This window comes from Lethenteron reissneri, chromosome 4, assembly GCF_015708825.2.
Source record: "Lethenteron reissneri isolate LAM-NWPU_2019-01 chromosome 4, ASM1570882v1, whole genome shotgun sequence".
Taxonomy (NCBI): domain Eukaryota; kingdom Metazoa; phylum Chordata; class Hyperoartia; order Petromyzontiformes; family Petromyzontidae; genus Lethenteron; species Lethenteron reissneri.
This window is the reverse complement of record NC_083782.1, coordinates 11048725-11073698: the sequence shown is the minus strand read 5'-3', so window position 1 is coordinate 11073698 and position 24974 is coordinate 11048725. Positions and strand designations below refer to the sequence as shown.

The following is a 24974-nucleotide window of genomic DNA, read 5'->3' as shown; positions in this document are numbered from 1 at the left end:
ATCTATACCTTGAAAATATATCTCACTTGTCACTTTTGACTTTCCCTCAAAGTGGGTATTAATTTTACCGACCACAGGGCGATGATTGGATGAATCAACTTCGCAATATTTGAACTCTCAACGTTCCGATTGCTCTACTGGTGAGCCACCTTGCCCAAGTGAAAATTGAGCGTTGGGCCAACATTCGTTGCATGCTTATTGGGTGTACGTACAGTATATTATTGCATAGATGGATGAATAGGTTTGAAACCACACTGCTTCACTTACACAACATAATGAAGCAGACGCTATTTAGAGTACATCCTTGATATATCTGTCCCTTCACATTAAATAATATAAAGGTACATTTGTTTACACATCCCATCAACCACAAGGCCTTCTGGGAGTGCATCATATCAGCAGCATTGGCTCACCTGAAGCAAAACTCGCAAATTACGCCCTCCCAGAAACCCGTGTGGTTGACTGGAAGTAACGATACAAAAACTACTTTTATATCATATTCTTGGTTCTTTCGGTAAAGTCACGTAGAAGGGAAATAATAAAATAATAAAAAATAAAACAATAAAATTCTCACGACCTTTCGATTGCAACACAAGCAATCGTCATTAGGTGTGAAAACCACAGCAAGAAAAATTGAAAAAAGTGGCGGTTTTTTCTTAACGTCAGCACCACGGACAGCGATTTGGCAGTTGGCCAGATGGACGAGTCCATCTATGCTCGGAACGGAGGAGGGGGGAGAGATGGAGAATGGAATGCGGTCTGAAAGTCACCGTAAGCGTGAACACAATCAAATAAGACCCTAAATGGTTTATCACATCCTTCCAATGATTGCTAAGCCAGAATTCATCTTCTCGGTTGAAATTGTCTCTGTGTTTGTATATGTGGATAGCCTTATGAACGAATCTCTCATGGTAGCCAGATGGCTTGCAGAGAACCTCTGTCTTGGAGAAGTCAATGTCATGTGATCCCACTGAATTATAACAGTGGTCTGCCACGGCTGAGGTGTTGGTCCTACCGTGTTTCAGGTCTGCTTTGTGTTCACGGATGCGGCCCGAGACATGTCGTTTGTTTTCTCCAATGTAACTGCTACCACAGAGGCAACTTAGTTTGTAGACGCCAGAGTACTTACTGTATGTCTGGAATCACATCTTTTACAGACGGGACCAGATCACGGATTTTATGTACTGTGTTGAATCGGACCTGGATCTTGTGTTTATTCAAGATTTTGGAAATCGTTTTTGTGACCCCCGCAATGTAGGGTAGGTGATGGTTTTGAATGGCTCAAGAGGGTCCTTCTTCATGGTTGGAGTGATTGCTTTGCGGATTGTGTAGTCGGAGTAAGCATTCGCCTTAATTATTTTATTATTTATCTTCTACGTGACTTTACCGAAAGAACCAAGAATATGAATCCCTGCAGTCACGAAAGCTTTAAATCGGAATGTACTTTTATATCATTTCATGTCTGGGGGACAGACAAACGAAGGAGATGTATTCGTCGGCTTATTTATTGTGTTGCTCAAACTCTCCACAACGACGCGAACGATTATATGTTTGTTTTATTTACAAAGGAGCACCATGGCAACCAACACAGTGAGGACAACCGTGAGAGAGCCCCCAAGATGAAGTGTAACAACACCGAGCCTCCCCAACCCCTCCCCCGCCTGCCTGCCCAGCAACCCCCGTACTTGGCCCTCGCCAAGTTCGCGTGCCACCAGTGTCAACAGAGTGCGCGTGTGTTCTTGTGGAGAGGCGGGCACTGGGGAGACAAAGGCGGCTGGGGTGGTGCTGGCCACCCACCCCCTCGTGATTCGTGCCGGCCTAAATAGATGCTACTCGCTAACAGCACTTGGCCCAAGAGCATGTTAAGGCTATACGGGGGATCTTTGTCTTGTTTATGACCCGCCACCACAAAGTGGGATGTGTAAGGAAATACTTTTTAATATGTGGAACGACAGAAAATGGGAAAGAGACCGTGTTGTCTGCGTATTGTGTTACTGATATTTCCCACAACGACACTAAGACTTCTTTTGTGTTATTTACAATGTAGCGTTGCGTCGAACCGGGACCCATTTGTAATAGAGAGAGGGTCATTGTCGATCAACATATGGGCAGTTCACCAGCATTGGTGTCAAGCGAGACCCAAGTCTGCTGATGAGACGTTGAAATGTCAAAACCGATCCAGTGTTGACGACTGCCCACCAAAGACGAGAGCGCGACTGACTTGCGACGGGATTGAATTCACGAGTCTGAGTGAATGCTGTGATAGTTGAGTAGTGTGGCTAGGGGCCGCAGTGCACTGAGGAAAGCCAAACATGACAATTGGCTATATGCATACATATATACTCAAAGGTACAAAGATTTACTGAGGAGTTGACTTGGCTGAGACCATATTTACGGCGGGAGACTGGGAGGAAATTACGCACCCCAATGAAAGCGGACTAAATGTGTGACTGCTGGTTCAAAGATAATTATTCAGTTACATTCTTCAGACTGAGACTGTACGAAACGTCCGCAGATTTCAGATTTTCACACCCTTGCAAACATGCTTTTTTATCTTACTTATTGCGTGTGTGACTTCACCAGCTATTTGTTGCTGGTGATGATGGAATCACACGAAAGACAAAGCTCCCCCGTGTCGCCTTAACGGACTGTTGGCGAGGAGCATCGATGAAGGTTGGCACTGTGGCACACGTGGGGGGTAGGGGGCCAGCACCACTCCCGGCCGCCTTTGTCTCCCTTGTGGCGATGTTTAGACACCGCACCAGGTACTCATTTTAGGCTGAGTCGATCTAGGGGAGGCCCAGAACCTGTTCAGATAGTCGTCACTGGTGTTGGCCTTGAGCAGAAATCGAACTGGGGTCGCCGGGTTCGTAGGGCAGCCACACAGCCGGATAAACGAATTGTTATTTCAATTCGATGGGGGATTTCGTCGCGACGAGACAGGGAGTTCGGCAAAAAAACACATTTACCATTTGAGTGAAATGTTTCGCTGGTGATTACAATCAGCTTCATCAGGCGACTTGCCATAATTGTAAATGTTGTGGGTTGACTCTCCAACACACCGGTGTGCTGAAGTCGTAACCGATTGGCACGGTTTTTACGTGACTAGCCTTCCTAATCGGCCGTGTCGGATGGTCGCGGGGTTAACGACACATTTATATTTATGCGATCTAACCCGAATAAAAACCTTTATTATGAATAATATTGGTCGCGAAAGCTTACTTCGTGTTAAACTGGAATTTAGCCAATTTGCAGTCAAACCTGTGAACTTGAGAACCCGGTGTATGATCACAGGATCCCAAAAGTGTCAGCTCGGCGCTCTGAACTCTGAGCCACCTCCAAATTACAATCAACATTTCTTACTTCCCCACCACCTCTGTTCACCCACCAGTGCACACAGGGTTACACCACGCAGTCAATCGGCAGGTCACGTGTGTTGGGGTAACGTGTGGGTATTCCCGCCTTCTTCCAAGACGTCTGGCCAGCGTGGAAGGTTTAACACGTAGACTTTCGCGACCAATATTATTCATAATATAGGTTTTTGGGTCAGATCGCGTTATTTATAAATATTTATAAATGCGAGACGTATGTATGGAAGAGTAGGCCAATTACTCTCTAGTGGTGAGCTCGGCGGAGCTCTCTCTAGTGGAGGCCCTTTTGCCAGCAGTGGCGTGAAGAGCCAGCAGTGCCACGAACAAAAACTAATTTAGGGCTGTATATTTACCACTGCGAGACGTATGTGTGTATGTTGAACTTCTTTTGCACCGTACGTAGCCAAACGTGCTAATTGGAGGTGCGGGGGAAGGACAACCAAACACAAAAAGCAGATCCAAGGAAATTCGTTTTCAATCTAGATTTCAAAGTGCATAGCTCCAGTGATTTCCTAATCTCGGAGGGAAGAGTGACAGACGGTCACAGAAGCGCATCTGAAAGTGCGCGATGCAGTAACCGTCTTTGTTTCATGGCCAGCTGCGAGGATGACCGGAGCTCCCGTGACAGGTCATGCTCCTTGACGAGACCAGCAAGAGACAATGCGCTTACATGCATCTCTCCTCTCTTCTGGTGCTGCAAGATATTCCTCCCGGTCTTGTCTTACAAACGTCAGAGGTGGCAATTGCATAGCTGCACCTTTGCCTACATGATATGAGAACACTTCCCCCCCTCTTCCAGACACCGAGAACACCAATTGAGCTCTCCCACAGTTAACGTAAAGGTCAACAGTCTCGCCAACGCAAAGCTCATTACCGTGTACGCTTCGCCAAGGTCGCTTACATGAATTAATATGGTAGGCCGAGGTGAACATGATAAACTATAAAACATAAACTATTTTATTTTATTTTACCAGGTAAAGCCCACTGATTTATATAGCTATTTTGAGAAGCAACTTGGTTATCATAAATGATAGCTCAACAAAGTGACATTTATAGAAGGCAAATATTTGAAACGCATGTTGTTGATTCTAAATGTGGAGAGAAAAACCGGGTGACCCGGAGAAAAATCCACGCGTCACTTGGAGAGACTCCAAATATACAGGCTTCGGGATCGAACCCACGACCTCCTGTATACCAGGCGAAGTAGTTGACATCTTGCCACCGATGCTTGTGCGTTTGCCTGTTCCTTTCTAGAGCCTGTCTTAAAACCATTATATTCCATGGACAGTGTGTGTATTGTATGTTATAATTTCAGTGTCGTATGGATAAAAAAAAGTATTCGTGATTTCTGGCTGCTCGACTGCGCATCGACGCATTGGTGCTGAGCTCCTGTTTACAGTCCTGCAGAGCGAGTGGTGGGAATTCCAATTTTTTTTATGGCGGGGTCCATCCATAGGACAACCATTGGCGACTCCCCACGAAGTGGTCACTCATTTAATTGACTCCAGAGGGAGAGCTGATGGGTTGAGTCTACCCCTAACCAGGAGTTTAACTCGCAACTTTTCAAACGTGAATCTCAAAACTCTACTGGGGGTTTCAAATTGACTTTTCTTTATTCAGGCTTTGTAAGTAAACATTTTGGGGAAAACATTTTCAAATTACCGCAACAATTAACTGCGGCCATTTTTCTATCCACTGCCGGATGAAGGCTTCCCCACGCCGTGTGATTCGTGGATGAGGGGGGTATTTGACCATACTTCACCATGCTTGGCCAATGCTGTGGGTTGGTGGAGGCGGTCATACCCATAGCCGGCTTAGATCTCACCCACCACACATTTTGGCGTTGGCCAGGAGATGTGACGTCACCGCTCCACCCAGTGGAGGAGCCGTGTTCTCTACTCAGTCTCAGAGTGGGCCACAGCCGTGTTCTCTACTCAGTCTCAGAGTGGGCCACAGCCGTGTTCTCTACTCAGTCTCAGAGTGGGCCACAGCCGTGTTCTCTACTCAGTCTCAGAGTGGGCCACAGCCGTGTTCTCTACTCAGTTTCAGAGTGGGCCACAGCCGTGTTCTCTACTCAGTCTCAGAGAGGGCCACAGCCGTGTTCTCTACTCAGTCTCAGAGTGGGCCACAGCCGTGTTCTCTACTCAGTCTCAGAGTGGGCCACAGCCGTGTTCTCTACTCAGTCTCAGAGAGGGCCACAGCCGTGTTCTCTACTCAGTCTCAGAGTGGGCCACAGCCGTGTTCTCTACTCAGTCTCAGAGTGGGCCACAGCCGTGTTCTCTACTCAGCTTCAGAGAGGGCCACAGCCGTGTTCTCTACTCAGTCTCAGAGTGGGCCACAGCCGTGTTCTCTACTCAGTCTCAGAGAGGGCCACAGCCGTGTTCTCTACTCAGTCTCAGAGTGGGCCACAGCCGTGTTCTCTACTCAGTCTCAGAGAGGGCCACAGCCGTGTTCTCTACTCAGTCTCAGAGTGGGCCACAGCCGTGTTCTCTACTCAGTCTCAGAGAGGGCCACAGCCGTGTTCTCTACTCAGTCTCAGAGAGGGCCACAGCCGTGTTCTCTACTCAGTCTCAGAGAGGACCACAGCCGTGTTCTCTACTCAGTCTCAGAGTGGGCCACAGCCGTGTTCTCTACTCAGTCTCAGAGAGGGCCACAGCCGTGTTCTCTACTCAGTCTCAGAGAGGGCCACAGCCGTGTTCTCTACTCAGTCTCAGAGAGGACCACAGCCGTGTTCTCTACTCAGTCTCAGAGAGGACCACAGCCGTGTTCTCTACTCAGCTTCAGAGAGGGCCACAGTCGTGTTCTCTACTCAGTTTCAGAGTGGGCCACTGCCGTGTTCTCTACTCAGTTTCAGATTGGGCCACTTTCGCCATAAGACATCCGTGTGAGGGCCGCCATACATTCGAGACCATTGGGGGTTGACAACACGATGGGTGAGGTCACGTGGTGTGTCTTGTCGGGGGCCGCATTCAAGGCCACCAGGGGCCGCCAGCGGCCCGCGGGCCTTGCCATGAAGAAGCACTGCCGTCAAGTCTCGCAGAGTCTCAAGACTCCACTTCAGGAGGGTCCTGCCAAGCTTTCGCGGTAGGGAGGCGATGTCGTTGCTGTGTGTGATCCCAATTGAGTACATTTCCAGGTATTTTTTTCAGCATTGGTTTGTTTGGCACATGCCAGTCACATTGCACGCTTCTCTAGCTTTGGGGTGGGGGGGCGAATCCATAGGAAACCCAAGCAGGACAGAGGAATGCGACCCATTCGGCAATGTAACTTGAGCCCTTCTTGCTGTGGGGCACAAGTGCGACCAATGCGCCACCCTGCCCTGCGTGTATTGGAAGAGTTGTGGTTATGCAATTACGTTTCCCGGGGTCTCGCTGGGAGCCCAACTGATTAAACATCAGTGAGGCACTGTACTGTGCTCTGTGATGTGAGAGCTGTGGGCTGTACCATTGCAGCGGGGTTTGCTTTGGGTGCTCAAGGGTGCCAACGATTACCCCTTCTCCATCACACCTGTACCTGTGCTGCAAGTGGTACAGCCCAACATGTTCAGACATCTCAGGTGTGTGGGTGGGATCTGGTGTGTGAGAGTGCACGAGTGTGTGAGAGGGATTGCGAGTGTGCATGAGGGGGAGAAGGATCTGAGTGTGCATTGGGCGGATTGTGCGTGTGTGCGACTGTGAGAGTGTGCGACTGTGAGAGTGTGAGAAACGTGAGTATGCGAGTACAAGATTGTATATTTGTGCGTGTGTAAGCGATCGGTTGTGTGTGAGATTGTGAGACTGTGTGTGCGGGAGAAAGATTGTGAGTGAGAGTTAGAGAGATTGAGTGTGCGGGAGATTTTGTGTGAGATTATGCGTGTGTGAGTGTGAGAGATTGAGACTGAGTATGAGAAGGAGTGTGTGGTGTGTAGAGAGATTGTGAAGATTGTAAATGAGTACGAGACTGAGAGAGTGTGTAAGCGAAATATTGTGAGCAAGACCGATTGTGTGTTTGTGTAAGATAGCTTCTGAGTGTTGAGGAGTGTGAGATACATATTGTGAGTGAGTGTAAGTGAGAGAGTGTGTCTGAGTGTGATTGTGCAGTCCACCTGTACTCTACGTTAAGGTGTGTATATATGTGTATTTGATTGTATCTTCTGCGTGTGGCTGGAAGGTTTTTAATGTATATCAGACGTGCGTATGTGTGCTGAGTGTCATGTTTAGTATGTGTTGTGTGTTCCTACTGCATTATGTATGTATGCGCTCAATGTGGTATGTAGTGTGCAGTTTGCTACCGTATTGTGTGTATGTACACATTATATTGTGTATTTATGTATCCGTGTGTGGTAATGAAGTGTCATGTGTCTGTTGTAAGTGTGCATGTGTTGTATATGTACAGGATATGGTAAGCTTATGAGTCGAGTATGTATTTTATGTACGTTATATGAACTGTTATGTGTTTTATGTACGTGTTGTTAATGTGTTGAGTGTATTCTCTGAGTGTACCGTGGATATTTTTGCGTACACTGCTGCGCGTGTGTCATTTACCCCAAATCGTTACCTTTTTGCGGGGAGTAGATATTATCACTGGGGAGAGACAAAGGCGGCCGGGCGTGGTTTGACCAAACCACCGCGTGGGGCGTCGTGTGCCCGGGGGGCATTCATTCATAGGTGCTGCTCGCTAAAAACACTCGGCCCAACAATCTGTCAAAGGTTACATGGGGGATCTGTATCTGTACAGCTATGTGAAGAGCAATTTGAAGTGACGTGAGTCTTCTGTATTGTGTGTTATTATTTAGTTAAGCGTCTCACGGCTAACATCAGTGGCAGGTTCCGCTCCTTTTGTTTGGGCCTCCAACGCCGTCGACGCGTATTGACAAACGTGACGAAGTGTGGCCGACAAACAGCCTCCACGCACAGTCACGGCCTTACGGGAGGGGAAGGGCTGCATTCATCTAGCAGTGGATAAATAGACAAAAGGGGCTTTAGAATTAACTCGGTGTGTTTGTTATGAGTCCGTGGGTTTCCCTCCACATTTAGAAACGTGCGTTTAGAGTATTTGACTGCTATACATTGCCACGTGATAAGCCACTTCGTGGAGCTATCAATCGCGACCAGGTTGCTTCTAAAAACAGCTATTTAGCTCAGTGGGCCTCACCTGGTAAGATAAAAATACACCTCGTTTCGTGTGCCACTGTCGGTGGGTGAGTGGGGAGCGGTGGTGCTGTGGTTAGCACGCTGCGCTACGAACCTGGCGACCCGTGTTCGATTCTCGCTCACGGCCAACTTCGGTGACGAATATCATCGCTGGGGAGACAAAGGCGGTCCGGCGTGTTGGCGTTGGCCACCTACTCGTGTGCCGTTGAGGCCTTCATAATTGTGCTTACTCGCTCACAGCACCTGCCCCAACAGTATGTGAGAGGCTATATGGGGGATCTGTTTCTTTGTATGGGTGAGTGAACTTGTTTGTGCATCAAATGTTTGTCTAGACCCTCCAGGGCTTCTTTCAACTTACACGACCACCAACGACGCGACCTCCTCCTCCACCACCACCACCACCTCCTCCTCCTCCACCACCTCCTCCTCCACCACCACCCACCCACCTCATGGCAGTGGCCCCGAGCAGGAAGGTCTCGGTGAGACTCACGGCGCCGTCAGAGGAGACGCCGCGGGGCACACAGCGGCCACGTGGACCAGGTAAGGGATTGGATGAGAGCGAGCCACCTCCAGTACCCAGCTGAGCACGGAGCCGGACTCGTTGTGATTGGTCCAGCCCAAGGGCCCTCGGGTTTTCGAGTTGACCACCCCCACCCAAGGGCCTCCAGTCGAGGGCGCTCTCGAGAGCAGCTACGTCTTGGAGGAGGTGGGGTACCCACACTCTACCCCACCAGACGCGACCAAGCTGATCGACTGGTGGTGGTGGTGGTGTTGGTGGTGGTGGTGTTGGTGGTGGTGATGGTGTTGGTGGTGGTGTTGGTGGTGGTGTTGGTGGTGGTGTTGGTGTTGGTGGTGGTGTTGGTGGTGGTGTTGGTGGTGGTGGTGTTGGTGGTGGTGTTGGTGGTGGTGGTGGTGTTACCGAACTCGTTCTGCTGCTGGGTGGATGGATGGAGGTCGGCCCGGGTGGTGGTGGGGAGGTAATTTAGGGATTTCAGAAAGTTGGCCCACTGTTTAAACTGCCGCACCTGGAGATGGAATTGAACTGCAGCGTCTCGAGATTGTCCAGCGTCGGTGACCATTTACGTTACGGTGGCAGCTGCTCTCATACAAACAAGTACTGTACCGCTGTGTAACGATTTACAACGCTAGATTGTGAACGATATGGGTTATGTGGACATTAAAACCACATCATCACCATGTGTGTAGTCTTCTTGGTTCTTTCGGTAAAGTCACGTAGAAGGGAAGTAATAAAATAATAAAATTAAAACACAATAAAATAATTCTCACGACGTTTCGGCCACAACGCAAGCAGCCGTCCTCAGGTGATTATTTTATTGTTTTATTTGTATTATTTTATTACTTCCCTTCTACGTGACTTTACCGAAAGAACCAAGAAGATGAATCCCTGCAGTCACGAAAGCTTTAAATCGAAACATGTGTGTAGTGTTAGTTACTGCCAGTAGCGTGCCGAATTTATCGTAGTTTTGTTCGCTTTAACTTTGGTTTAGCTCTACAATTCGTATGTGTGTCTATACAGGGTGGCCCAAAAATAAAGATACGTTGGGTTATTACTGTATAACTCTTTTAACAAATCAAATCGGGTTATTATTATAATTTTTTACGAAGATCAAATTGACTGCAATTAACATTCGTGCATCGTGCATCATGTTGAAATGCCGAGCAGCCGGTCGTGACGAACTGGACTCGTCAGAGCGCTCAGACCGACTCGGGATGCAGCGCGCTCCCTCCGGGACCCGTTGGGGGGTAACTCGACGATCGCTCCACCTGCGATGAGGAGGGGGGTCCCCACTCTTGTCCGCCCCTCTGCAGGGCCGAGCATGGAGCTGCACGCGGCCGTGCGCAGCGGGGACCTGGCGCAGGCGCGCACGCTGCTGGAGGACGGGGGGGCCGATCCGGGGGGGCGGGGGCCGGGGGGGGTCACGCCGCTCATGCTGTGCGCGCTGCACGACGGGGAGGCCCGCGCGCTGGCTTGCGCGCGCATGCTGCTGCAGGTGACGGGAGGGGGAGGGGACCTGTGTCCCGCGGGCCCTGGTGCAGTTGCGACCATCTGCGCGAATCGACGGCCACGTCACCGTCAGTGTCCACCGCACCGCCGCCCTCTTCGTTGACCCCCGCGTCGACCCCCGCGCCCACCACCGCACCGCGGCCCTCCCCGTGCCCACCCGTGAACCGTGTGCCGCCCCTGCTCCACCCTCTGCCCCCCCCCCCCCAGGCGGGCGCGCGAGTGGGAGACAGCGAGCCGGCGGGCGGCTGGGACGCCATCATGCTGGCGGCGACGCTGGGCCGCGGGCGGCTGCTGCGGCTGCTGCTGGCGGCGGGCGAGGGGGGCGAGGTGGCGCGGCGCGAGCGCTCGGCGCGCATGACGGCGCTGCACCTCGCCGTGTGGGCCGACCGGCCCCGCGAGGCCGCCGCCCTCGCCGCGGCCATGCGGCGCCAGCGCCTGGAGCCCGGGGAGGCGCGGGACGCCCGCGGGAGGAGCGCGGCGGCCCTCGCCAGGGAGCTGGGCCGGGGCGCGTGCGAGAGCGCCGTCGGGCGGCCGGGCGAAGGGGCGGAGACGACGCGGGGAGACCCGGGAGGTGCGGAGGAGCGCGGGGATCGGACGAAAGGTCGGGACGACGGGGGGACGCCGGGGGACCCGAGGGGAGACCGGGACGATCTTATGGCAGGGCCCGGTGGCCGGGAAGAGGGGGTCCGCCGGAAGGCGCTCGGGGACGATGCGATCGGTTTGGAGAATCGATACGACGCAAAAGTCGAGTTGGGTAAGTCAACCGTCCAACCGCGGCAACTGGAGGCGATTCACTCGGAGGCGCGTCTGGGAGGCGGCAGCGTTGAAGCGGAGGCGCTCGCGAGGCCGACGGAGATGCCCGCCGAGCCGTGCGGAGTCGCGACCGGCTCCCAGCGACCTGCGCGCTTGCTGAGCGGGAGGTGGACCATCCCGCGAACGGACGGGCGGGGCCAAGGACCTGCAGAGGCGGCCTGGAGGTCGCCGGGACAACAGTTGGGTGTCGTCCTTGTGCAGGAGATGGCGCTGGGTGCGAGGAGACGCGGGGCGACGGGGCCGGCGTGTCCGCAGAGTTTCCCGACGTTCGCTATGCGACGCATCCCAGGTAGGGTTGCCTGGTTTTCAGAGGATTGTCCGCTCTTTGATGTACCGTGTTCTCATTGCAAGCGTAATTTATTTTCACTCGTACTGCATTAAAAAAAGTTTTGCTGGCTGGCTGACGCACGGGCGGCCAAGTGTGCGGTGGTGATGTCACTCGCAGCTCACAGAGCTCAGACAAGTTTGTCCTCTCGCCCACCCACCCACCACCCCGACCGTTTGTCCCGCACCTCCGATTAGCGTGGTTGTCTACGTGCGGTGCGAAAGAAGTTCAACATACACATATTCAGCGCAAATACACCGACGGTTGTTTTTACTCGCGCGAATTGGCCAGAGGTGGCGACGCTCACGCCGCGCCTCCCGGCGTCTCTACGGCCGCTCTCGGCGCACCTGTGGGAGAGGTCGGAGCGCCGGCGCGCGGCCCACGCACGCACCTGCGCCTTCGCCCAGAGGATGCACTCGTTCCGCTCGGGGCCTGGCGAACGCCGGGTAGCCGGGGCGGCGACCGACGCGGGGACCGCCGCCGCCGCCGTGACCACGGCAGGCGGCGCGAGGCCAACGGCGGCGGCGGCGGAGGGGGAGGAGGAGGGATGGAGCGCCGGCACGCGGAGGGGAGCGGCGCCGGTGACGACCTCCTCCTCGTCGTACCCCACGTCCAGCGCGGGAGACTCGGCGGAGCCGCGTCCATCGGGACCGAGGGGGTCGGCCCAGCGCGGCACTCGGCCGCACACGGCGCCGGCGCTGAACGCGACGGCGTTGAACGCGACGGCGTTCGGAGCGGTGAGTGCCGAGCGGAATTTCAGTGTCCCGCGGCCGCTCCTGTCCGGTCGTGACCTCTGAACTCTGTGACGTCGTCTCTGCTGCTGCTGTCTCTCTCTCTCTCTGCTTCTCTTCCCCTCCTCTATCGCTTTCCACCCCACAAAGTGAATTTCGTCCGCGTCGCTCGGCGGTTGTCCTCACGACGAACAATGTTGCCACCGCGTCATTGTTGCTGCCGCTTTTACCTTGGTCGTCATTGTTGTTGTTCCTCACGACAGAGGGCACGGCCCTGCTCCTGGAGGGACAGCCTGGCCGACCTCTCCGTGTTCTGGGAGCTGCAGTACTCGCCCTCGTACCGCAGCGCGGCCGCGGGGCCCGCGCCGACGCCGCAGCTGCCACCGGCGCTCCCGACGAGGGCCGCCTCGGACGTGTCCGACGCCGCGGGCAGCAGCGGAGGCGAGGGCAAAGGTCGCCTGAAGGGGGCGGCAGGCCAGGAACAGGGGGCGGCCGCAGCGGGCGGCTTCGCGAGCCCAGTCCCGCGCGACGGTGCCGAGGAAGGAGCAGTGAGCGCCGTGCCGCTCGTGCTGCGGGGTTTGACACTCCGAAGGGAGATGCAATCAAAGAATATCGCTGGGTGCTGTTCTGCAAATATGATGCATTTGAATGCACAGACGCGATATGGACACACGGCCTCAACACTGACCCCAGCCTCGACACTGACCCACAGCCTCAACACTGACCCACAGCCTCAACACTGACCCACAGCCTCAACACTGACCCCCAGCCTCGACACTGACCCACAACCTCAACACTGACCCCCAGCCTCGACACTGACCCCCAGCCTCAACACTGACCCCCAGCCTCGACACTGACCCCCAGCCTCAACACTGACCCACAGCCTCAACACTGACCCACAGCCTCAACACTGACCCATAGCCTCAACACTGACTCACAGCCTCAACACTGACCCACAGCCTCAACACTGACCCATAGCCTCAACACTGACCCACAGCCTCAACACTGACCCACAGCCTCAACACTGACCCACAGCCTCAACACTGACCCACAGCCTCAACACTGACCCATAGCCTCAACACTGACCCACAGCCTCAACACTGACCCACAGCCTCAACACTGACCCATAGCCTCAACACTGACCCACAGCCTCAACACTGACCCACAGCCTCAACACTGACCCATAGCCTCAACACTGACCCACAGCCTCAACACTGACCCACAGCCTCAACACTGACCCACAGCCTCAACACTGACCCATAGCCTCAACACTGACTCACAGCCTCAACACTGACCCCCAGCCTCAACACTGACCCCCAGCCTCAACACTGACCCACAGCCTCAACGCTGACCCCAAGCCTCAACACTGACCTCCAACCTCAACACTGACCCCCAGCCTCAACACTGAGAGTCTTTGGCGTCTGTGGATCCGAGCGCACGCAGGGACGTGTGAACCCCGTGAGGGCAGCGACCTTTGCTGCAGGCAGGAGGAGCCTTGAGAGATGGATCGAGTTTTCAACTTAAAAAAAAAAGTCAAAATTCCGCCGCGCGACCGCGTCGCCGTGGATCGGGAGAGCACCACGCCACAAACGTGAACACAGAGATAGCTCGGCAGAGCCACGAGTCGAGAAATAAATCTTACACAGCACACCCGGCAGTCAGAGATTGGCATGTCTTTAATTGCAATGTAAAGCAGCCTTAATAGAAAGGATGGTTCGAGTGATATATTAATCTGCATCTGTAAAAGCATTCAATTTAATATAAAGACATCGTCAAGACCATTTATGCATAGTCAATTGTGTACGAGTAGTTTTGAAATACATTTTTCACGAAAACTGATGGAACAATTATTATATCCCAATTGCGTCATCATCGGTGTCGTATCACGAGATGAAACATTGCGCCCCGTTTGAAGAAAATTCCATCACGTCGGAGAACGGCGGCCTAGCAGATGGTACCGCACAACTCCACCTGGGATCATTTCATCCAGACCCTGCTCCTTTATGCCATCATCATCATGACCACCATCATCATCATTGTCGTCATGGTCAGCTACGATGGTTCCACTGTTGGATGAAGGCCTGCCTAGACCGCCACCACCGCCTCTCACCATCCCACCTGATGCAGCAATCCCATGGCACGTGAACAGATTTCGTCGCTCTATCTCCCCAGTGGCGTCCTCCTGGACACTTTCCATTGCTCGGCTGCTGCTCCGTTATTATTCCTGACCGTTGTCCGTCGTCCCTCCTCGCGTCCTGTCCAAGAGCCGCTTGCATTTCTCAATGACGCTTCAGACGTAATTGTTTTTAAAATAATAATTATCATCAGAGACGCAGCACTAGCACAATTCTCTGAAGACGCGGTGGTCTTTAGCAAAGCCTTGCGGACCAGACACAATTGTGCCAGTCTTGTACCTAAATTGTGATATAATTGATGTTCTAAATAAACGTGGGAGGTGTATGTTAGAGTTATGCACGGCAAAGAAACGTCGTTGTGAGTGAACACACACGTGGATGAGCTCGCTTGGCTTTCTGCTGTATCCATAGGAGCGCACAGGTATCCCTCGATTCATCAACGTTCGGTTTACCTAATTTCGCGTGAATGCAATTGACAAATTATGGACACTTTTGGATTATTGAAATCGAATTTCCTCGTTAATGAAATTTCACTTCGGCACGCACCGCGAGATCATTGGGCAAGAAGCAGCGGGGAGGCGACCTCATCCATCCTCGACAGCGTCACGGTGTCCATGCAGTGCAGCGCCAACGCCGCCACCGTGTCAGTCATGCCAACATGCAGGAGAGTTGCCTCAAAAGGTTCATTATTTTTATTAAAATTATTCAATCGTTTCATAATTTCTGTTCTTTATCATTATTTTCTCTTGTGAAAAATGTTATAGGTGTATATATTTAGGTGAGGCATAGAGTTGGAATAAAATGTTCGTATTCAATTCGTGGAAAATCAATTTCCGATTTACGAAATTTCGTTTTCCGCTTGTTTTTTGAAAAACGCATCCCTGTCGTAAATTGAGCGATACCTGTTTTATTGTAATGCTGGTATATTGCAAGCTCATGTGCATAAGGACTATTAAGCTGATACAAAGCTTTCCATTAAACATCATCAGATTATGGCAACTGGAGGTCACTGTTTCTGAATCAGTGGGTTTCATACTCGACTCCAAGAGGCCGGACTTCAGCATCCAGGTTGAAAGATCTGGCTTGAGACTTGATTCGATGAGCTCTGGGTCTCAGGATTGGGGTGTTGAGACACAGGAGGGCGCAACTCCAGGAGATAACGAGACTGTGTTTTAGACTTTTCGTGAGAAGCAGTCTACAAGAGACTGCGTCTCAGGACTGGGGTCTTGATATGACGGTGACTCAGTGGTGGATTGCGGTGCTTGAATTCAGGGTGAGCATCTTGACAATCTGTCTGCTTCACAGCAGACGCTCAATATCCCGTGAAGTCGGCGTAATGGGCCAAATTTGCCAAATGTGAAAAATCACCGTTACAGTTTCTCAATTGAGATTGTACTGACCGTGTACCCCCCCCCTCCCCCTTACTGACAAACCACAGAGATTTGGCAATTGTAACGAATAACACTGCCTTAAAAAAAACGTATATAATAGGTGACGTTTCGGGTAATGGCCCTTATTCAGAGCAGATCGAGACTCTGAAAAAGAGGTACTTGAGATTGTGTTTTAGAATCCGTTTCTGGAAACTGCCTCCTGGGAGACCCAGTTTGATGATCTGCGGCTTTGAGTGCAGGGAGAGAAACATAGCCCATTGGCTAGACACGGCCCATAACCGCATTTCATATGGCCCACAACGCCATTTCATTCAGCCCAGGATCACGTGAGGCCTCACCCCCTTCGAAAAAACCTACAAAACAAAATCCATCACTTCAAGCATCTCAGCCACAAAGATCCCCCGTGTAGCCTTAACAGACTGTTGGGACAAGTGCTGTTAGCAAGTAGCACCTATGAAGGCCGGCACGATACGCGAGGGGGTGGGTGGCCAGCACAACGCCTGGACGCTTATCTTCCTAGTAGCGATCTTTAGACACCGTACCAAGTCCTCAGGCTGAGTCGACCTAGGGGAGACCAAGAACCGATTCAGATAATCGTCATTGGCCGTGAGCGTAAATCAAACTTGGGTCGCTGGGCTTGTAGCGCAGCGCGCTAAACGCTCCGCTCACATTAATCGGGTCACCATCATCACATGGTGAATCCACTGTTGCATGAAGGCCTGTCCAATCCGCCACCAATTATCATCTCTCACGATCATGCGACGCGTTACTAATCGGCTACGAGAGGGAGATGTGAAGGTCAACGTGTTGGCGAGAGGGCAGCAGGCATGGCATTGCATCAGTGCGAGTTAAAGGTGAGCTGAGCCTCATTCACTTCTTTGCAGTGCTATCAGAAAACGCGAAGGTGCTAATGTGATTGCCCACCAAGGGTTAATTTAAAAGCCCTATTCGTAAAAAGTTCCCCAGTTCTGCACACGTGTTTCCAGTGGTCATTTTAATTAAATATCTTAAGTAATATTGAACTATTAGTTGGCAATTCAAATCAGTGAGAACCTAGGGAAAACTTTACTTAAGGATTTGTGTGCATCTGCCCACAGATTTTCCACAACCGTCTAGGTTTTCACGGTGGTGCTGTTCAGCTCTCCGATGTGTTTTTCGAGTTGTGCCGCGTGTGCGGCACGACTGACGTTTAGTACCGTGTGCTGAGACCTTTTTCAAGAACTACACTGAGCAGCTCATTTTCCCTCTCTCGATTGTTTAGCATTGCCGGCTGCTGCAGGCTTTGCCATTTCTAGCCCAATCATCATCCAGTACTGGCAATACCAGCGACAGCCAGCAACGTTATATAATCTCAAGCAAAAGTGAGCCACTCAGTTCAATTCCTCAAAAAGCTCCCAGCACGCAGGGCGAACCGTCGGACATCATGCTGAACAATTCACGGTGTCACCCGGAAACAAAAAAAAACTCATCGGAGAGTTTCTGGATTTCCCCCCTGGGGAGTTCGGCTCTCTCAGAAGCCGCTGCCGCTGCCTTCCACCTCTTCCTGGAAGAGTGCGCGCTTGGCGCGGCGTGCGACATCGCGGTTCGCAGCGTTGCCCCTCGTCGGAGGGGCTGCGGGTTCCACGACCGTCGACGTCCCCATAGTGGCGGTGGCGGTGATGTCGCCCTCTCGGTCGCCCGGAGAGATGCACGGCTCCACTCCGTGGGCTACGGGGAGGAGGGCGAGGCCCCAGAAACCCTCACACAAATCGCGTCCGTCCCGGAACATCTACGCGCATGCACAAACGAACAGAACGCGCAAACACGGCTGTCATTGCCATCGTCATCGGTATCATCAGCCGTGATCTATCAACGACTGGACGATGATGGCTTCCCCCAAGCTGTCACAGTTCTGCGAGGCAGCAATCCGCACTCAGCGGATTTTGTTGCTCCATCTCGAACCGAATAGAGGACGCCAGGTGGATGGCTCAGAGGTCTGAACGCTAAGCCAGCACCGCTGAGATCCTGGGTTTGATTTCAGGTTTCAGCTGCCTACGATTAAACCGGCTTCTCAAGCGTAGTGAGTTGATGGCCCATCGCGTTGAATTTGGTTCTGCACTTAAATTTGGCAAAATTCCAGCTCTGAAAATGTAAACATTGATTTGACCGTCACGCGACAAACATTAATGACTCTCACCGAGTGGAAACCAGAGATCACTGGTGCTGAGTCATCTTAACAGTATTTGTTCGATATCCACTTCCGCGGGCCGTTTATTTAACTTTGTTATTGAGGCAATGCGCGAGCCCGATACATAGAACGATGATGCACGTACGCACCGTTCATATAAACTAAACCGGTTATGAAAAGCAGGGGATAGAAAAATAGGAGATGAACCCATGGCCCCAACACAGACCGTTCTTTAACACAGGGTGACGTCTCATGACACGGATAGCGCAGTCGGGAAAGTATTGGAGAAGAGATGAAAAAACTGCAATTTATTTGTCTCAACATAGTTTCCAACTCCTGTCAGATTGCCCGTGTGGGCCACGCAGCCTTAAGCGTCAAGGTTTTTTTTCTAAAGTATTATTGAATGGTAAATGCATGACAATATTTGTAAAGATCACATTTTAAAAATATTGTTGTTTACTCAGGAAAGCCTGAGTCTCAAGATAATTTTGCAGGAGGGACCTGCCAAGTTTTCACAGTCGAGGCAATATTGCTGCTGCTGTGTGTAATCCCAATTGAGTAATTTTCAGGTAATTTTTCAGCATTCGGATGTTTGGCCAGTACCGATTTCATTGTTTGGGGTTTTTATTCGCTATAGGAGGGAGCCAGAGAACCGAGAGGAAACCCATGTAGAGCAGGAGGAGAACATACAAACTCCACACACACAGAAAGGGGCCTGAGTTTCTAATCAAACTCAGGTGTCTTGTTGCTGCGAGGCACCACATTGGCGCCCTAAAGGTGGGATACCACGGAGATGAAATCTACCTGAGAAAAAGGCACGCAGGCTCCGGGACAGAAGTTCCCTTCGACGCTCCAGTCCCAGTCATAGATCCAGTTGCGCACGCACGTGAAGTCCTCGCGGCAAGCATCGAACCTGCAGACACGCACACAAACTGTTTTATAGCTATTTTTATTTTACCAGTTAAGGCCCACTTAACTGTGTATCTATTATTCATAAGCCACCTGGTCACAAATGATCGCTCAACAAAGTGGCGTATCACGTGGAAATGAATTAGCAGCCAAATACTCTCAACACACGTTTCTAAATGTGGTGGGAAAATTTGAAGGGCCTGGAGAAAAATCCAGGCGACCACAGGGAGAACATGCAAACTCCAAATATACAGCAGCAGCAGGCATTAGGGTCGGGTTCGAACCCACGACCTGCTGTCTACCAGGCGAGGTATTTAACATCTCACCACCGTGGCGCTGAACATCACGCGAAACAACTGGTAAACACGTCAAAAAAGCATTTCTAACAATCCACCAGCCAAACGGCCTTCAGGGAGTGCATTATTTCAGCAGCATTGATACAATAACAAGCAAAAACTCTGGGCTTGTTGTTTTTATCTCTTTTATAGCCTCACCTCTTCTCTATTGCCCATCCTCTTCCCTCCCCTCACCCCTCCACTCCTTCCCGTCACTCCCCTACCCTTTCGTTACCCCTAAGTACCCCTCTATCTCGGCCACTCATTCCTCAGCCCTTACAAGACGCCCCTGCCATCCAGATAATTATAATCTGTTACCGTATTTTAAATTATGTTAAACGCATTGAGCGAAGGCACTCTATATATAAAATAAGAACGGCCGCTGTGTTTCTTACGAACCCAAACTAATTTTTTTTCACCAGGTAAGGGCCACTGAGCTATCTAGCTCTTTTTCAGAAGCGACCTGGCACACACAAATGAGAGCTCAATGAAGTGGCTTATCACGTGGAAATGTAAAGCAGCCAAATACTCTAAAATACACGTTGATTTTAAATGTGGAGGGAAAAACCGGAGGACCCGCAGAGAAATCCACACGACCACGGGGATAACATGCAAACTCCAAATAAACAGCCGTCAGATTCGGGATCGAACCCACGACCTCCTGCATACCAGGCGAGGGAGATAACATCTCCTAGCCACTGCAGCACCCCCCTCCCCCGCTTACCAGGAGTCGCAGAAGTGTGAGCACACGGGCACGTGGTGGAGGAGGCTGGGGTGAGCGCGGTGAGCCCAGCGCGACGCGAGTGGTGAGCAGCGGGAGTAGCACTCGAGCCGCTTGAGGAACGACTCGCAGCTGCGCAGGGCCGAGATGCCACCACGGTTACACGGAGCAAGGGCATCAGCGGCAGCAGCGGCAGCAGCGGCAGCAGCGGCAGCAGCGGCAGCAGCGGCAGCAGCGGCAGCAGCGGCAGCAGCGGCAACAGTCGCAGCGGCAGCGGCAGCAGCAGCAGCAACCACCTCAACAACGATCATCACTGTCACATTCATCGTATTCATCGTACCGCGGACAACGTGTCATAATAAAGGTTGCGGAGGTCGTGTGATGGTGGTCACGGAATTCGTGAAATCTCAACAAAGTCTAAAGTGGCAGTAACAGCAGATTGGATTTCGCGCTTCCTTTAATTCCTCACAAAATAAGAATGCGGTGAAACTGGTGCCGATTGGGTTGATGACGTTTGTGTTCCGTTTCAAAGCTGTGGCCTCACGTGCCTGAGGTCCACATTAAATCGACTTGTGGACCGTATCCGGCCTGCAGAGTGCATGAAACGAAGTTGCGGGCCCTACAAAACAACGTCCTGCAAAATGAAGTCGTGGATCGTGCGACTTGAGTTTTGCGAAATGCACTTTGTACGACATTTTTCGCAGGTCGCGTGAATTTCTGTCGTGGGTCTTTTGAGACGAAGTCGCGGGCCCCGTGAAGCGAAGTCGGCCACCCTCTCAGGCCCCGTGGAGCCACGGCGGTGCGGTCCCTACGGCGCGGGTTGAACCTCCTTCGCACCGCACGCAGCCAAACGCGCTAATCGTAGGTGCACGCCGGTCCCGCGAGCGGCGGCGAGGCACCTGGGGGTGAGGTTCCCGCAGCGGTCCCACAGCAGCTCGTCCACACGCACCACGGGGGACCGGGAGAGCTGCCGCACCGACTCCGGCGTGCAGCACGCGTCTGCGGTGAGCGCAGGTGGCGAGAGGTCAAGTACGGAGCGTGGGGGGGGCAGGGGCGGTATGTGTAATGGGGGGTGGAAGAGAGGAGATGTGAAGAGAGCAGGTGGGGAGGGGATAGTAGGTGATGGAAGATGATGAGTGGTGAAGGGATGGCAGAGATAATGGTGATGGGAAGGGTGGCATCAGAGGTGAAGAAAGATTAAGGAAGGAGATGGGCGGGGTAGGGGGAGAGATGAAGGGTGGAGATGGGCAGTGGTGAAGAGAAGGTATGTAAGTGGAGGCAGGTAAGTGAAGGGAGATGATTGAAGTTGGGTGAAAGGAAGGAAAGTGATGGGACAATAATGGGAGGGAGATGAGGGGAGATAAATAAGAGGGGTGATAGAAAGAGAAGGAGGTTGATGGGATGATGGGAAACGTTGTAAAGTGAGAACCGATGACGGGAGATGGGAGAATGCGATGTTGATGCAAGGTGATGGGAGGACAAGCATTGTGAGTGGAGGTGAGGTGGTGTGATGAACGATGAATAGGAAATTAGTTTGTGTCCCGAAGCTTTTGTGAAATTCGGAATTTCGTCCAGGTTTACTTTTTAAAAAATCAGTCTTCATACTCGGATCGGACTCATCATTGGGGACAGTCCTGAGTAGAGTGGGCGGGGCAACCTGGGCACAGGGCGGGGCCAAAGTAGAGTGGGCGGGGCCATATTGGAGTGGGCGGGGCCAGAGTGGAGTGGGCGGGGCCAGTGTGGAGTGGGCGGGGCCAGAGTGGAGTGGGCGGGTTGTGGGCGTGGCTACATCGCCACCCCGTGGCCTCGTTGAGCCCTGCTGGCAATGTGGTTGCTTCAGCAACAAAAAAGTCGCACGAATCACCGACGATGCTGTCGTGAAAGCGAAGGGAAATCAAGTGGACATGGGTGGGCAGGTCGCGTCCCGAGAACTGGCCAGAGACAGAATTAACAGCCGCGTGGGAGACCGAGAGAAGAGGAAAGGACGGACATCGCGCCCGGAGAGGTGCAACTAAATCCCTTGTAAGGAAATTAAGGAATTTGAGGGTCATTTTCCCAGCAATGGGAAGAGTTGTACAGGCCGACGACAACGATGGGCGTGGAAGGCGACACTCACTCTGGTTGTACTGGCTACAGGCGTGCAGGCCCGGCTCAGGCCCGGGCCTCGGCTTGCTCTTGGAGCCCGCCATGCAGCCGCCTGCTCCTGCGGGCGATCCAGTAGAGGCAGGCTCGATGCCGGGGGCTAGGCCGCACAACAGCAGCAGCAGCGGCAGCCACGGTGGTGACATGGCGGCCTAACGCAGCCACGGCCACGGCCAGAGCCAACACACAACCGCGATGTTCACTTTCCTGCAGGAGGAATCCGATGAGCTGTGAGGCTCTTTTTCACAGATGTCCAGCACGGGATCAGAACGTTACAACAACAATAATATAAAAACACGATATGAGTGCAAAGTATAGGAAAGGTAAACATCACTTTCAAAAACTATACATTGTAAACTAAACTTTTTTATACTCTTTGGTTCTTTCGGTAAGTCACGTAGGTATAAAATAAAATAACACTGGTCAACAACAACAAAAATTCTGGCCTGGAATTTTGCAGCTGTTTTAGACTCATTTCAGGGTGCTGATTCCAAATCTGATCCCAGATTTGCTCTATCACATATCATTAGTATGCTATCGGCATACCCCATTTTAATTGATTTTACCCGAAATTAACTCTGTCACTTATGATTGCAAGTTGTTGCGAGTCAGTGACTGCTTTAGTGTTAAAATATGGTGCTGTATTTTTAGGATAGTGTGTTTATAATATCATTTTATGTAGATATCCACATTTAATATTTTTCTTCTGCAGTTTTTATTGAAAATGCAATATTTGATATCTCAAAAACCTGATGACAAAAACTGATGCCGGATTTGGAATCAGCACCCCAAAATACCTTAAAACCGTTGGAATGCCTTATACACTACTATATACACTACACTATACACTACACTATACACTACTATACACTACACTACACACTACTATATAACCTCGTGCCACGGCAGCTCTCTCGCCTACTTCAGCAGTGTCTACTTGCTGTGGTTGTCCCACCTGATGATGGACGCTTGTGTTGCGATCGAAACGTGATTTATTTTATTTTCTACCCACGTGACTTTACCGAAACAACCAAAGACCGTGGATTCCTGCAGTCACGAACGCTTCAAATCAAGATTAAACTGTTTTATTTAACAAGGTAAAGCCCACTGAGGAATTCCGTTATTTTTCAGAAACGACCTGGCCACAAATAGCTCAACAAAGTGGCCTACGTGGACATTTACAGCGGCAGATAATCTATATGCAGTGATATTATAAACAACATTAGAAGCAAGTGTTGCTGTCTGGTTGGCGAGCAAGACGTGGCGTCCAGAAGGAGGGACAGACGGACGGTCACGGTCAATTGACGCGCCGCCTACCAGATAAATACATTGGGTAGATTGCAAAATCACATTTCATTTTAAAGCCTCTACTCAGTAAACATGGAACGTTGTTGGCCGACGTTGGCATGTTTACTGAGACGCGTCACGTGTCTCAGTAAACATGCTCAGTGTGGGGAGGTCAACAGTGGTTATTCTCTTGGTAAACTCGTCCCCGTCATAGAAATGTAGAATTTCAACCAATGGCTCAAGAGCTAGAAACATGGGGTGTATTATACGTTGTGATCCGTTTATAAATACTCCATTCACAGAGGAATGCATCACAGATACAACATTTCATTTCAAAGCCTGTGCCTCGTAAACATGGTACGTTGGGCCAGCGTTGGCATGATTTCTGGAAGCGTGTCTAAATAGACGTTTTACACATTTTAACAATCTCCCCTTGTAAGATTGGCAGCCGTCGCTTTCACAAAATGCAATCACCCGTTGAGAAGGGTGTGAAGAGGGGCGTCTACAGACAGGTCCGTTGTCAATCCACCGCTGAATGAAGTCAGTCCCGTGGCGTGCGGGTCACGGGACTTATTTAACCACCACTTCACGCTGGGTCGGTGAAGGTAAAAGGAAGCAAATACGTGGCGACAGAGAAATACGACAGAGTACAGAGGCGTTCCTCGCGTAACGCGCCCCCATAGCGCGATTTCGCGGTTACGCGGATCACCTTTTAGGGACGAGCTTCACACGCCATGCGCTTCACAGTTGCGCGCTCGAGAGAAAAAAAGGTAAATTAAAAGTTTCAAAATAAAAATGTTTGTCCGGTGATCAAAATTTTAAGTAGAACAAATATCTGTGGCAGGTAAGGCGACTGAGTTCTGATGGCGTCACGGGCTGAGCCACCGCAGACCTGAGTCGACGCATTTAAGAAGCGCTGAAGTCGTTCCTTGTTCAGCAGTCATCACTTTCATCTTCATTATTGTTATTTGTTTTTAAATTCCTTGTTAAGTAAGTTGTTATGTTAGTAACAGTATTATGAAGTTATATATTCGTATTTTGTAAATTCAGGCCTAAAATAGATGACGTTTTCCTTCATTTGTTTCGGTAACGCAATTGCACCCCCCTTACTACAGCGTGTGCGTCTACGGGCGAGCACGCTTCACACAGCGCGCTTCACACAGCGCGCTTCCACAGCGCGCTTCACACAGCGCGCTTCACACAGCGCGCTTCACACAGCGCGCTTCACACAGCGCGCTTCCACAGCGCGCTTCACACAGCGCGCTTCACACAGCGCGCTTCACACAGCGCGCTTCCACAGCACGCTTCACACAGCGCGCTTCACACAGCGCGCTTCACACAGCGCGCTTCACACAGCGCGCTTCCACAGCGCGCTTCACACAGCGCGCTTCCACAGCACGCTTCACACAGCGCGCTTCCACAGCGTGCTTCACACAGCGCGCTTCACACAGCGCGCTTCACACAGCGCGCTTCACACAGCACGCTTCCA

The 24974-nt window shown here is 51.6% G+C and overlaps 2 protein-coding genes across 10 annotated transcripts in view; one reads left to right on the top strand and one right to left on the bottom strand.

The window, feature by feature from the left end:
- The first annotated feature begins 705 nt into the window (after positions 1-705).
- Positions 706-15526, top strand: LOC133350559 (uncharacterized). 7 transcript variants are annotated; one of them, XM_061565062.1, is made up of 8 exons: positions 721-771; positions 1569-1626; positions 2584-2673; positions 8836-9043; positions 10334-10515; positions 10737-11631; positions 11865-12404; positions 12662-15526. In XM_061565062.1, the coding sequence occupies exons 3-8, from the start codon at positions 2668-2670 to the stop codon at positions 13120-13122; spliced, it is 2292 nt and encodes a 763-aa protein (XP_061421046.1). In that variant the 5' UTR covers positions 721-771; positions 1569-1626; positions 2584-2667; the 3' UTR covers positions 13123-15526. The 7 variants fall into 7 exon arrangements, with proteins under 7 accessions (XP_061421011.1, XP_061421029.1, XP_061421046.1 ...); XM_061565027.1 differs by lacking the exon at positions 1569-1626 and having other exon boundaries at positions 706-771; XM_061565017.1 differs by lacking the exon at positions 721-771 and having other exon boundaries at positions 1574-1602.
- Positions 14057-24974, bottom strand: part of LOC133350586 (riboflavin-binding protein-like) — a 26582-nt gene continuing 15664 nt past the window's right edge. For all 3 annotated transcript variants that reach the window (XM_061565084.1, XM_061565093.1, XM_061565101.1), the window contains exons 2-6: positions 22173-22350; positions 20956-21055; positions 20060-20188; positions 18896-19004; positions 14057-17692 (exon numbers count right to left, since the gene is read on the bottom strand). In XM_061565084.1, coding sequence (XP_061421068.1) covers positions 17435-17692; positions 18896-19004; positions 20060-20188; positions 20956-21055; positions 22173-22350 — 774 coding nt within the window. In that variant the 3' untranslated portion in view covers positions 14057-17434. The remainder of the gene's footprint in view (positions 17693-18895; positions 19005-20059; positions 20189-20955; positions 21056-22172; positions 22351-24974) is intronic.

Excerpts from the sequence above, each read along its gene's own strand:
- LOC133350559 (XM_061565017.1), top strand. The coding sequence starts at position 1,576 with ATGGCAACCAACACAGTGAGGACAACC. Across the intron at positions 1,603-2,583 it reads CCAACACAGTGAGGACAACC|CTATTTGTTGCTGGTGATGA; the intron begins GTGAGAGAGCCC and ends TGACTTCACCAG. Across the intron at positions 10,516-10,736 it reads GCGCGCGCATGCTGCTGCAG|GCGGGCGCGCGAGTGGGAGA; the intron begins GTGACGGGAGGG and ends CCCCCCCCCCAG.